This window comes from Canis lupus, chromosome 5, assembly GCF_003254725.2.
Source record: "Canis lupus dingo isolate Sandy chromosome 5, ASM325472v2, whole genome shotgun sequence".
In the NCBI taxonomy this organism is placed as follows: domain Eukaryota; kingdom Metazoa; phylum Chordata; class Mammalia; order Carnivora; family Canidae; genus Canis; species Canis lupus.
Genome location: NC_064247.1, coordinates 33,373,203 through 33,385,811, shown reverse-complemented (window position 1 = coordinate 33,385,811; position 12,609 = coordinate 33,373,203). Strand labels below are relative to the sequence as shown.

At 52.6% G+C, this 12,609-nt stretch overlaps 2 protein-coding genes across 13 annotated transcripts in view; one reads left to right on the top strand and one right to left on the bottom strand.

Annotated features, from left to right (window-relative positions):
- The window catches only part of MYH10 (myosin heavy chain 10), a 121,707-nt gene that overhangs the window by 83,339 nt on the left and 25,759 nt on the right, over window positions 1-12,609 (top strand). For all 9 annotated transcript variants that reach the window (XM_035717129.2, XM_049110201.1, XM_035717125.2 and 6 more), the window contains 9 exons: window positions 223-292; window positions 379-539; window positions 3,421-3,529; window positions 3,617-3,748; window positions 4,483-4,689; window positions 8,360-8,497; window positions 8,877-9,000; window positions 10,565-10,736; window positions 11,906-12,118. In XM_035717129.2, coding sequence (XP_035573022.2) covers window positions 223-292; window positions 379-539; window positions 3,421-3,529; window positions 3,617-3,748; window positions 4,483-4,689; window positions 8,360-8,497; window positions 8,877-9,000; window positions 10,565-10,736; window positions 11,906-12,118 — 1,326 coding nt within the window. The remainder of the gene's footprint in view (window positions 1-222; window positions 293-378; window positions 540-3,420; window positions 3,530-3,616; window positions 3,749-4,482; window positions 4,690-8,359; window positions 8,498-8,876; window positions 9,001-10,564; window positions 10,737-11,905; window positions 12,119-12,609) is intronic.
- The window catches only part of NDEL1 (nudE neurodevelopment protein 1 like 1), a 79,284-nt gene continuing 77,950 nt past the window's right edge, over window positions 11,276-12,609 (bottom strand). For all 4 annotated transcript variants that reach the window (XM_035717137.2, XM_035717136.2, XM_035717138.1 and 1 more), the window contains one exon: window positions 11,276-12,238. In XM_035717137.2, coding sequence (XP_035573030.1) covers window positions 12,175-12,238 — 64 coding nt within the window. In that variant the 3' untranslated portion in view covers window positions 11,276-12,174. The remainder of the gene's footprint in view (window positions 12,239-12,609) is intronic.

The following is a 12,609-nucleotide window of genomic DNA, read 5'->3' as shown; positions in this document are numbered from 1 at the left end:
TTGTCTTTGGAGAATTCATGTCCTGTTCAGTTTGCCTCCTGTTTTGGGAAAGAAAAGCTAGATCTGCAGAAAATCTCAGATCATCACCCTGTCGTGTTTTTACTCTTCCTGTGACATGGTTACCTATCCCATTCTTGCCTCTTAAAGAAACGTAACTCACAGTCAGCAGGGAGATGTTTCCACAGATTTTTACTGAAGATTTTGGGGCTGTTTTTCTTACAGATACGAGATCCTAACTCCAAATGCTATCCCTAAGGGTTTCATGGACGGCAAACAGGCCTGCGAACGAATGGTAAGCTTTCTCTGACTCCACTGCCCTGCGGGCTACCGATAGCATCTGCCCCATAGCCAGCAGTAAATGGACTCTTTCTCTTTTAGATCCGGGCTTTAGAACTGGACCCAAACTTGTACAGAATCGGACAGAGCAAGATATTTTTCCGAGCTGGCGTGCTGGCACACTTAGAGGAAGAGAGGGATCTAAAGATCACCGACATCATTATCTTCTTCCAGGCTGTCTGCAGAGGCTACCTGGCCAGAAAGTAAGTGGGGACTCACAAATTAGATGTTCGCTAAGCATGTGCTTGGGCTGGGCGTTGTGCTGGAGATGCAAGAGCGAGGGACGCAAGATCCCTGTTCCACAGCAGGATGGGTGTCCAGGTGCACAGATGGATGTTCCACCGGAGGACACGCGTCCATGAGGGAAGAGATGAGTTGAGGCACAAAATCAAGGGTTCAGGGGCTCACTTCAGCGTGGGTTCTCAGCGAAGGTTTCTCTGAGGCTGTGAAACCTGCAGGATGAGAGAGTGCTGACCCTGGGGAAGGGGGCAGGGGCAGAGCAGCTGTCTGGGGAGGGGAGCACAGTTGTAGTTCTGGAAAGCATTAGCGTCCTCTGAGCAGGTGCGGCAGCCCTGCATGTCAAGGGCGTGATGGGGCAGTGGGGGACCCTGCGGGCTCACTGGAGTTTCAAGGTCTCCCAGCTGCCACAGCAGACTGGAATGGGGCCAGAGAGGAATCAGGTGGGCCGCGTGGGCAGGTGATGGAGACCCAGAGTGGTTACTGGACTCAAGATCCAATCACAAGGCCTCAGGGCCGGCGCAGAACCAGAGGCAGTGATGGTGTTTCCTTTATCTCCTCCTACAGGAGGCCGGGGCTTGGGAGGGAGGAGGGCACAGCCTGCCGTCCAGGCCCCTGAGGCCAGCAGCACCAATAGCACCCCGCTGGAGGCTTGGGACCACAGTGCTGGGCTCAGGGTGTCTGCCCCTGACACTGTTGCCAAATGAGGAGGAGGCGGTGTTTGTGAGTCTCTGCCCACACATAACAGGGTCCCGAGCTAAGGAGGAGGCACAGTAGGTCAAGGAAAATGATGGTGTCTTCAGTGGTTCACAGCAGGACACCGTGGGTGAGGAGGAGTGGAAGCCTTGGGTTTACCTGTTGTTGCTTGCAGCATGTTAACTGTTGGCAGCATCACCGTCCCATGGCCGCCAGCCCACAGGATGCCCAAGGGGACAGGACTGAGCACAGCCAGGTGCCTTCCTCCGTGCCTTGAGCTGGGAGCACGTCCACAGCTTCCAGAGCTTCCAGAAACTAGAACAGTTGATGCACAGGGAACGAGCTACATACACTGAGAGCATGTGCCGCTGCTTCACCAAAGTCTAAACCCTGCAACACTGTCGTTGGGATCAGTCCTCAGGAACAAAGATCTCGTCTCGAGGACAGAGACCAGATATGCCTGTGTGACTGCTGCATAAGGAGCAGCTCTGTGACTTGCGGCCCCTTCGGTCATGCTCCGTGCAGGCTGGGGTGGACCTAGAGCAAGGGGCTCAGAGGAGCCAGAGTAGAACGTGCAAGAAGCAGAGCAGTGCTTATAGTGGTCAAGAAAGGTAGGCGTGTGTCCGTGACCCGTGACCTTGAGGTTGGAGCACCTTGGGGTCACCAGGACAAGCGTATAGAGACTGGAGAAACAGGTGGCTTCCTGACGATGTGCTTCAGGTGCGGGGCAGGTGTCCCGGTTCCAATGAGTGTTGCGGGGAAGGAACTCCTCATTGAGACAGAATGACTGGCGTGTCCTTGACCCATTCTGACGGTCTTCTCCCAGGGGCCCCCGGATGCAACAGGACAGCAGGTCTCAGTAAGGACATTGAGGGATGTTCACTGCAGTCTTGAAGGACACAGTGGGGATTGGGAGGCAGATGCTATTTTGTAGTCTCAACATACTTAAAGTTATCGCTGTTGCAGAAACTTTAAGGCTTGGCCAAGCTTGCTTGGCTGGGGAGCATATATTAGGAGGAGGAAGGTCTTGTAGGGAGCAGAGCAGTGGGCTGGAGGATGGCCTATGCAGGGATTCCTGTAAGGAAATGTGAGCCACAGCAGAAGGGCAACAAGGCTCAGTTTGTGCCTTGGACCTAGAACCTTCTGCTCCCAAGGCCGTCCTACGTGACTCCAGTCACTGCTGGTCATTGCAGTGAGCGAGTAATTATAAATGTTTCTTACCATCTTTCCTATTTCCTCTACGTGCCCCTCTTTCCCGGGAGAACCCCATAGCCAGTCTTGCAAAGAGTTTTGGAAAGATCTCGAGAGGAATAATCGCAGGTCCCAAGGAGCCCGGGTGTTCGTTCATTCACCCGGAAGACATGACTTAAGGGGCCTCAAGTACATGGCTCTCTACTCCTGGGGAGCTGCACCTGCTTGGGAAGGGGCCACATTCGTGGACAGAGTGGTGCTTGATGCTGCAACAGGGAGTGAAGGAGGCCACAAGTCATGCCAGCGCCCAGAAACCCCAGGGAGCCAAATGTTTGAAGTAGCGGGTGGTCCACAGGAGCGTGAAGCAGAGAAGGCAAGCAGACATGGCTGATGGAAAAGCTTGAATCTATGAACCCTGTCACCAGTATCAGAAATACAGGGTCAGGAGGTGATGGGCAGAGCCAGGAGCTGTGTCTCCTGGAAGCGCCACCGTGGGCAGGAGAAGATAAGTGGCCTCCTAGGAGGAGGCAGCACAGGACCATGAACGAGGATGGGGCTGGGGCATCAGAAAGGGAGCCCTGTTCCTGAAGGCATGTGAGAAATTGAAAAGACTCATAAGCACAATTAGCAGGTGGCTCTCGGGGCACATGGCCCCGGCAGCACGGGGTGGTGGGAAACCCCAGACTCAGTGACAACGAGTTCGAGAAGCACCTGTGTGTCCTGACTCCTTGGTCTCCAAACAGGAGGCATTCACCCGACCATCAAAATGCTGTAGAGGGAGGTCGCCCTGGGAGGAAGGGGGGCCGACGCTTCCTCTGTGCCAGGTGGAAAGAGAAAGTGCCAGCCCAAAAGGGAAGGTCGAGGGGCGCCAGCAGGGGAGGATGAGGAGGGTGGGTCTCGCTGGGTGGGCACCGTCAAAGCATGGTTTTCTGTCCCCGCTGAGCTGCTCTCGGTCTCCAGGGCCTTCGCCAAGAAGCAGCAGCAGCTGAGCGCCCTGAAGGTCCTGCAGCGGAACTGCGCCGCATACCTGAAGCTCCGGCACTGGCAGTGGTGGCGTGTCTTCACGAAGGTGGGCCCCAGGAGGTGGCAGTGGGGGATGGACAGCGGGCCCCCAGCCAGGGCGCACGGCGATGCTCACGGTCCCGTTGTGTCGCAGGTGAAGCCGCTCCTGCAAGTGACCCGCCAGGAGGAAGAGCTTCAGGCCAAAGACGAGGAGCTGCTGAAGGTGAAGGAGAGGCAGACGAAGGTGGAGGGCGAGCTGGAGGAAATGGAGAGGAAGCACCAGCAGGTGTGTGCCCGGCCTGTGGGCCTGCCCCCACGTCTTCCCCATGTGTCGTTGGCACTGCTCCCCAAAGCACAGGCATTTAGGAGGAGAGGTGACAGACACAATGCCCCCTGCATTCGGGCTTGTGTAAAGTCAGCCCGTCCCGTGTGTTCCTGCCTTGGTCCTTCATGGAGCCGTGGGCGGTCACGTTTGTGGTGGGGCGCGTGTCTGACACCTCTTTGCCCTGAGGCTCCCAGCAGTGTCTCTTGCCTGAGAGTGCATGCGAGGGACCTCAAAATGAGGATGGGACTGCACCAGGCCCCCTTGGGTCCCAGCTGGTTACGCTTCAGGGGCGAAGCAGAGCCCCAGGAAGCATCCCACAACAGTGGTGTAGGGGCCACAAAGGGGAACCACCAAGGCCACCGTGCTCGCTTGATGCCAAACCACCACAATCATCCCCACAGGCATGTTTGAATAACATCTTCCCTCTTTGTCCATTATCTTAATAGAAGAACAGTCATTAAAATAATGTGAATTTAGTGTTAGGATAATCCGAGACCATAGAAACAACCAGAAATGCTTTCATCTAGCTGGTTTTTGCTGTAGCTACAGAATATCAAGTTTCCCCAGCGACATTACATAGCTTTAACCCTCAGTTTCTTTGGTGGCGAGCCCTTGGCCTCTGAAATCCTGGAGACTGTGTCTGGTGTGGGCATGGGGGGCAAATGACCACGCCGGGTGCTCCGCTGTGATTGCAGCTCCTGGAAGAGAAGAACATCCTAACAGAGCAGCTCCAAGCAGAGACAGAGCTCTTTGCTGAGGCAGAAGAGATGAGAGCCAGGCTCGCCGCCAAGAAGCAGGAGCTGGAGGAGATTCTCCATGACTTGGAATCCAGGGTCGAAGAGGAAGAAGAACGAAACCAAATCCTCCAAAATGAAAAGAAGAAAATGCAAGCTCACATTCAGGTACGTCCAATAGTCTTTATTTAGGATTCTGTTGTGGGCTTTGCAGGTGGATCTGTTAGGTCAATAAAGGCTGTGGATCTGGACGGGAGTCCCAAGTCAAGGTGTTGCCCCTAATGGAGGACCGTCATTGGAAGCGCACAGGGATAGATCCTGTTTGAGCACAGAGCTGTTGTAGTTGTGTTCTGAGGGCACACACAACGATTCGCAGTAGGAACAGCCCAGGGTCTCCCGCACTCTGGGACCGCATTTGGCCTGTGTTGTCAGTAATCACGGCACTGCTCACCCTGTTCCCCCGATAGGCACCTGTTAGGTGGCTTGGTTCCTGAGACGGGCTTGGGTCTGACCCAGGAGGTGGCCAACAGTCAGGATGAAACACTCGGCCCTTCCTGGGCTGTGTTACCGGGACACAGGCTGTCCTCACGCGAAGCGCAGCTGTACTGGGGTTGGTGGGGTCAGTGTCCAGGCACACGGCTCAGACAGCCCTTCCCTGCCCACACCCAGGACGCACCCCCATCTTCCCCTGGGCTCCCACCCCAGACCTCCCCAATACCTTCTTCCTTCATGGGCCCAGCACCAAACCTCCTTCCAGGTCTCGCCTTGAGTTTTTTCTCACCCTGTAGCTTATGTTAGCAAAGCACAGACAGTTCAGATGTTTCACAGAAGCACAAAAGATATCAGGTTACTTCCTTGGCAGATATCTCACATGGTAACTCATCTGGACACTTTCCATTCTTCAGCACAAACGCTTTCCAAGTACCACCTAATAGGTGAGCGGAGTATCACCAAACCTGGAAAAGTACATGTTAATCCAGCAATTCTAGTTCTGGGACTTTAAGCAGAAATCTGTGCAAGCCATCTAATTATCTTAACAACTGGGGTTTATTAAGCCGGGATAGTACCATCCAGTTACGAGTAATCAGTTTATTTCCATGGCGATCCATTAACGCATTACTAAGGATCATTGTACAGATCCAACCAAAAATGCATTTCCGTAACATAAATTCGTACGCATCATTTCATATGGGAAGACACAGAGACCCTGACTCTTCACAGTAATGAGCTCTCCTTAGTGGTGACAACAGTTTTGATTTTTTTTTTCCTCTTTAAGAGCCATGTGCTCATCTTAGAAATAACATTTGTCTCGTGTGGCAGGAGGACACCCAAACTCCCCACCAGGGTCCTCAGCCTAGTTTCTTATACTCCAGATTTTAACACCCTCACATGAAATGCTTACATTTTTTAAGACTTATTTATTTGAGAGAGAGGGAGGAGGGGCCAAAGGAGAGAACATGGAGCCTGATGAGGGGCTCGATCTCACGACCTGAGCCAAAGTTGAGTTAGATGCTTCACCACCTACACCACCCAGGTGCCCCAGAATGCTTGCATTTTTTTAGTCTATTTAGAAAAATAAATATGTCCCTGTAGAGCAGCAGAGTTTGCATTTGTGTTTTGCTTTTCCAGTACTTTCTATTTCATTCTTCTCTAGACTCTCTTCTCTAGACCTTAGATTTTTGGCATGGCTATCTGAATTTATTATTTCCTTCTGTGACACGTAAATTCATTCAGACATATTCTAAAAACAGTAAGGTGATAGTTATTATTTTCTTTTGCCTTTTACCTCTCTCTGAGGAAAGTAGAGGTATCAGAAGCCAGGACCTCCTGAGCCCTATGGTCCCTGCACGGCCCCTGGGAGATAACTCAGCCTCGTTGGTCTCTCCTGTCCTTTTTCTGACCTGGGAGGCTTTGAGGGGCTTCTGACCTGTGCCCTTTGCAACCAGAACTACTGGAGCTGGTTTTGGATTTGATGTTTTTTAAGATTAATTTCCTGATGACGTTATCAATAAGCAATTATTGAAGAAAAACCTAGTGACCACAGCAGCACTCCTGGTCTCCTCCCTCCCATCAGCCCCATTACTGCTTTTCTGTCTGCTTACATGGGTTTCTAAGCAGATTACGCAGATTCATTTATTAATTGAAATTATAGGGACGACTGAGTTGGTTAAGCATCTGACTCTTGATTTTAGCTAGGATCATGGGATCGAGTCCCTGTCAGGCTCCACGCTGAGTGTGGAGTCTGCTTGGGTCTCTCCTTCCCTTGCCCCCATTCATGCTCTTTCTCAAAATTTTTTTTTTAAGATTTTATTTATTCATGAGAGACAGAGAGAGAGAGAGAGAGGCAGAGACACAGGCAGAGGGAGAAGGAGGCTCCCTGCGGGGAGCCTGATGCACAACTCGATCCCAGGATGCCAGGGTCACGCACTGAGCCAAAGGTAGATGCTCAACCACTGAGCCACCCCACGTGCCTCCCCCCTCAAATAAGTTTTAAAAAGGAAAAGAAGTGATACTGAACACATAGGTTATGTTCACTGCTCTTGTGAACTTAGTGTCCGGTGCAGGGGTGCACCTCAGAAACCCCACTGTGGGAAAGTGTAGGGCAAATGACCTATTTTGTTGTGTTTTAAAAACAAGTGGCAAGGGAGGGAGGGGGAGACCCAAGGGGGCCTAGAGAAGGAAGGAGTCTTTATAGGCTTACCAGTCACCTTGTTTGGATTCCAGTACAAACGAACAAATGCATTTTTAAGCAGTCTTGATGTCTTAGAAAGACAGCTGGAGGTTTTACAGAACAAAATGTGAGGTTTGGGAGTTGCTTCAAAATAACCTTGGTGGGGGGCACCCGGGTGGCTCAGTGGTTGAGCGTCTACCTTGGGCTCAGGGCGTGATTCCAGGGTCCTGAGATCGAGTCCCGCATCGGGCTCCCTGCAGGGAACCTGCTTCTCCCTCTGCCTGTGTCTCTGCCTCTGTCTCTGTGTTCTTTCATGAATAAATAAATACAATCTTTTTTTAAAAAAATAATAAAATAACCTCAGGGGTACCTGGGAGGGGAGTGAGGCACTCAGGTGGAGAAGAAGTGACATGGGCCAGAATCCATGCTTGTCACGGCAGAGCCAGTGGCCGCGTCAGTATCAGGCTCTGTGCTGCTCTGAGCTCTTGGATGTGTGTTCGAGGCTGTTACATGGGTGTCCTTCCAGAATCAACCATGATCAGTGTCTGAAATTTCCTGAACATTGATGTGTACGTACAACCCTGCTCCGTGGCGTCTGTTTATTACAGACATAAGGTAGGGTGTGAGACAGAAGAGTAGTAGTTCACTGAATCCGCTGTAGACACTAGCATCCCACCCCGCCTGCGGGTGGGCTCACGCTGTGGAAGTCAGGCTTAAGTGGAGACCACCCACCTCACTGACCTGTGACCATAGTATGAGTTTGAATTACTGTGTCACTCATTTTGAAAAATACACCAACTTCTACCCACTTTGAACTACCAGGATATTTCGTAGCCTGTTCACTGTTCCTCCACATTATAAATAACGCTTTGCTTTTTTTTTCTTTTACGTAAATCGCATCTGCTATTATTTCCTCAAATTCCTGGTTTAAAAGGCATGCTTGTTTTCAGAGCTCGCCATACGTCACTACATTGGCTTCCAGAAGGATCTGGCTTGTACTCCAGCCTGCAGCAGATACATGTCTGCACCTCCTATTTATACAAATGTCCTTGCCATTTTGAAAACCAAAAGTTGGCATTTGACTTTTAACACGTTCCTCTGATGCTTCGCGTGCAGCAGGACTTTGTGGAGCAGGTGGGCAGCTGACTGTGTGTTCTGCCTCCCAAGGACCTAGAGGAGCAACTGGATGAGGAAGAAGGCGCTCGCCAGAAACTACAGCTGGAAAAGGTGACAGCGGAAGCAAAAATCAAGAAGATGGAGGAGGAGATCCTGCTGCTTGAGGACCAGAATTCCAAATTTATCAAAGTAAGAGAGTATTTGCATTACAAGGTTGGTCTCAGACCTGGGAAGTACATACGTTGATGCACTCACTGGAAGGGGCTTCTTCCAATGGGAAATTCTAAAGAATTCGGGTTCGTTTACTTAATTTTCTCTCCAAGGCTCTACCCGTAGAGGTTTCTAAAGATAGAAACAACATAATTTTTTTAATCCACCAAATTAATAGCCTTCTCATCTTTTAGACGTTTGACGTGCATGTCTCACACCTACTGAGCCCTCCTCAGTGACCTCGTCTACAGAGCAAGGGGACCCAGGGGCGGGCCACAAGCACCTGCTTTCTGAGCGAGACCAGGCCCCAGGTGTGGTTTGGAAGCCTGCTCTGAAGCCGTCAATTCTTTCTCCTCAGGAAAAGAAACTCATGGAAGATCGCATTGCAGAGTGTTCCTCTCAGCTGGCTGAGGAGGAAGAAAAGGCCAAAAACTTGGCCAAAATCAGGAATAAGCAGGAAGTGATGATCTCAGATTTAGAAGGTTAGTGTTTGGCGTCAGAGAAATGGAGGACTGGGACGTGTGAGCGTTTAGATTTTACTTACATCAGAACAGGCTGTAAAAAATGTGCATGTGGGTCAATCCATTTGGAGTCAATTACTAAAATAGGTCTGTTTTGTGTTATTATTTCCTGCCCAGTCTCCAAGCATTTATGATGGGATAGTACTAATTTAACTTAGTTTTTTTAAAGATCTTACTGAGAGAGAGAGCACAAGCAGGGGGAGAGGCAGAGGGAGAGGGAGAAGCAGACTCCCCGCTGAGCAGGGAGCCCGATGTGGAGCTCCATCCCAGGACCCCGGGATCAGGACCTGAGATGAAGGCAAATGCTTCACTGACTGGGCCACCCAGGCGCCCCTAATTTTATTTTTTTAAGTGAGATCCCCTGGTGAAATACATAGCCTCCCCTGGGGTGGACCCAGCAGGGCTCTAAATTAAGTTTGAGTCGTGGATGCCGCTGGACTTTGTGTGTGTCGACTCTAAGCTGCATGAGGGGCCCCTACTGCCACAAAAACTGGCAGGGACTGGAGCCACCGCTGAGGGCAGCCGCACCGCATGGTGACAGCCGGAATAGCCTCGGGGAATCCTAGAACGTTTGCAAACTAGATCCTAGTTTTCTGAAAACGAAAGAGGGGTAGGACTGGGGAGGAGCCTGGAAGCCTCTGCTGTGACACAGGCAACCAGGGCTAGCATGTACACTGGAGGAGCAAGGGCACAGCCCTCGATCTCCCGGGTCGTGCGATGCCCGTGCAGTTGTGACTGCACTTTCTCAACGCGCTGCTCTCCTGGTGTGGCGGAAGTGTGGCTATCTAAAAACCACCTCAGGGTTTTGCTGTCCTGTTGTTGAGCACAGACAAGGGAGGATGCCAGCATGAGAGGTGTTCACAAACCAGTTTTGCCAATCCGCAGCTCCTCTGCTGGGGAAGAACACAAGGCAGATGCGCCTCTTCCTTCTCACACATGTGACCGGCCTGTGATGCTCAGTCTCTTCTCTGAGTATGGGTTGTGCCAGAGAATGCCAAGGTGTATGGGGCTCAGTGTCACGAGGACCCCTTCCTGCAGAGTGTGGAGGGAGGTCGTGAAGACATAGGACCCTCTGCCCACACTGTCCCCTCCCTCCTGCTTTGGAGCTGCGGTCCTGGTTCCAGGCAAGGATCCCCAAGGAAGGGGCACAGGGTGACGGGCAGTTGCACACACCACCCTCGCCTCTACTGAGCCTTTTGCTTGTTGTGGGCCCGGTGATGGGTGCAACATCAGAGGGCCTGGGTTATTCAGCTCCAGGCGTGTGGGCTCACTTCCCACAAAGGGACCTCCTTAGAGTCCCTCCACCCCCGATTTCTTCCCAGAAATTCCATCCTCTCACCAACGTCTCTCTCCATCAGTTTGATCTCAGTGGGTTTCAGATGACTGAGCCATTGGCACAGTGGTGACAAGGCGGTGACCTGCTCCTGAATCAAATGGCTGATTTTCAACCTCAATTTATATTTGAATTTGTTCATCCGGCGCACCGTTCGTGGGTTGAGCTTCTTGGCTCTTTCTTGCCTTACAGAACGCTTGAAGAAGGAAGAGAAGACGCGTCAGGAGCTGGAGAAGGCCAAACGAAAACTGGACGGTGAGACCACTGACCTGCAGGACCAGATCGCAGAGCTCCAGGCGCAGATCGACGAGCTCAAGGTCCAGCTGGCCAAGAAGGAGGAGGAGCTGCAAGGCGCGCTGGCCAGGTCTGCCTCTGGCTCGCCGGCCTCTGCCCTGAGCCGGCACCGCGGGGTTTGCTCTCTGCAGAGCCTCGTGTCTGGGGCTGGATGGGAACTTGGGGAGGCGGACATGGAGTCTCCTTGTTGTGGGTGTGACGGCGGAGCCTGGGACTTGTGTCCAGGCAGCAGGAAGCTCTCGTAAACCGCCCTGGGTGTCCGGGCTCAGAATCAGCAGTCATGTCACAGGGTCCCTGGAACTTCATCCCAGAAGTTATTTTACCATATCAAACACGGGTTTTTTTAAAAAAGGTGTTGTTTATCTGATAGCGAGAGAGCACGAGCAGGGGGAGGGAGGAGCAGGGGGAGAGGGAGAAGCTGACTCCCCGCTGAGCAGGGCGCCCTTTGTAAGCCTGATTCCAGGACCCCGGGATCATGACCTGGGCTGAAGGCAGACGTTAACCAACTGAGCCACCCAGGCGCCCCTCACAGTGTGTTCTAGAAGTTGAGAGGAAATCCCATTTTAGAATGGAAATCGCATATAATAAATATATTTATAATCATTTGGCTACGTGTTCAGAGAACTTGGAGTTTAATTTATAATTTATTACAACTGAGTACATCTCGTAACATTTTTTCCCTGCTCTCCATCACAGTGGGACCTACTTTGTCCAGACCTTCTGCTTTCTCTCTCAGCGGTGAGAGCTAGAGTCTAGGACTACAGCGTCACCCTGGGGCCCCCTTCCCTCACCCCACATGTCCCAGCCCTGCCAGTCCAGAAGATCTGCCACCACTGAGGGGGGAGGAGGCTGCAGGAAGGAGGAAGGGAAAGGAGTGGGGAGGTGGTGAGTCTCCACCTCCGGCTACATCCTGAGAATGCAGGGGGACGCACCGTAGGCTGGACAGTTTGAAGGGATGGACTGTGTTCTCGTTCTAACATTTCACTGGAGAGGAAATGTTTTTCTCTTCTGACCATTAACAAGAGCTTGTCCTTCCTTTCAATGGAGGACTGTAGCCCCTTGGAGAGGGGCCTGGGCTCTGCTGCTCCCGGGTCTGGGCCTTCTTCGGGTCGGTGGCCCACGGGCCGGGGATGGGTAACTGGGTCTCCTCATGGAGAGGTCCTCACTCGGGTGGGTTGGCCCAGACACTGTCCACCTGGGCGCAGACTGACTGCTCCCCCTGCCTGGATGTTTCGACAGGGGTGACGATGAGACGCTCCATAAGAACAATGCCCTCAAGGTGGTGCGAGAGCTGCAAGCCCAAATCGCCGAGCTTCAGGAGGACTTTGAATCAGAGAAGGCTTCACGGAACAAGGCGGAGAAGCAGAAGAGGGACCTGAGTGAGGAGCTGGAGGCCCTGAAAACAGAGCTGGAGGACACGCTGGACACCACCGCGGCTCAGCAGGAACTTCGGTGAGTGGCGGGAGGCGGTGCGTCACCTGGTATCCAGCAGATGTGCCCCCTACCCCTCAGACCTTCCTTGAGGGGTGGGGGGTTTTCTTGCTGTCATCATTCTGAGTATTTCTCTTCCTCCTAGAGAGGGAACAAAATAGCCGTGGTCAGAAACAAACTGGCGTCCATGTGGGGGTGAGGTGTGCAGGGTGAGAGGGTGGGGTGCAATCAGGAAAGCCCTGCTCAGGGAGAGACCCACAGGAAAGACACAGGGCCGGCACATGAGGAGCTGGTGCAGACCTGCACACAGACCAGGCGTGAGACCTCGAGAGAGGATCAGAGGGGCGGGAGGCTCAGACACAGAATCGGGAGATGCAGGCGCACCTGGGCACCTGCTGCGGCACCAGCTGGTGTGAACTGGGTGGGCGGGCAGCTGAGAACGGAGGTACGGGCTCACGCTCGCAAAGATGGGCACCACGCAGAGTGTGCACGGGGCAGAGGCGTGTCCTGTG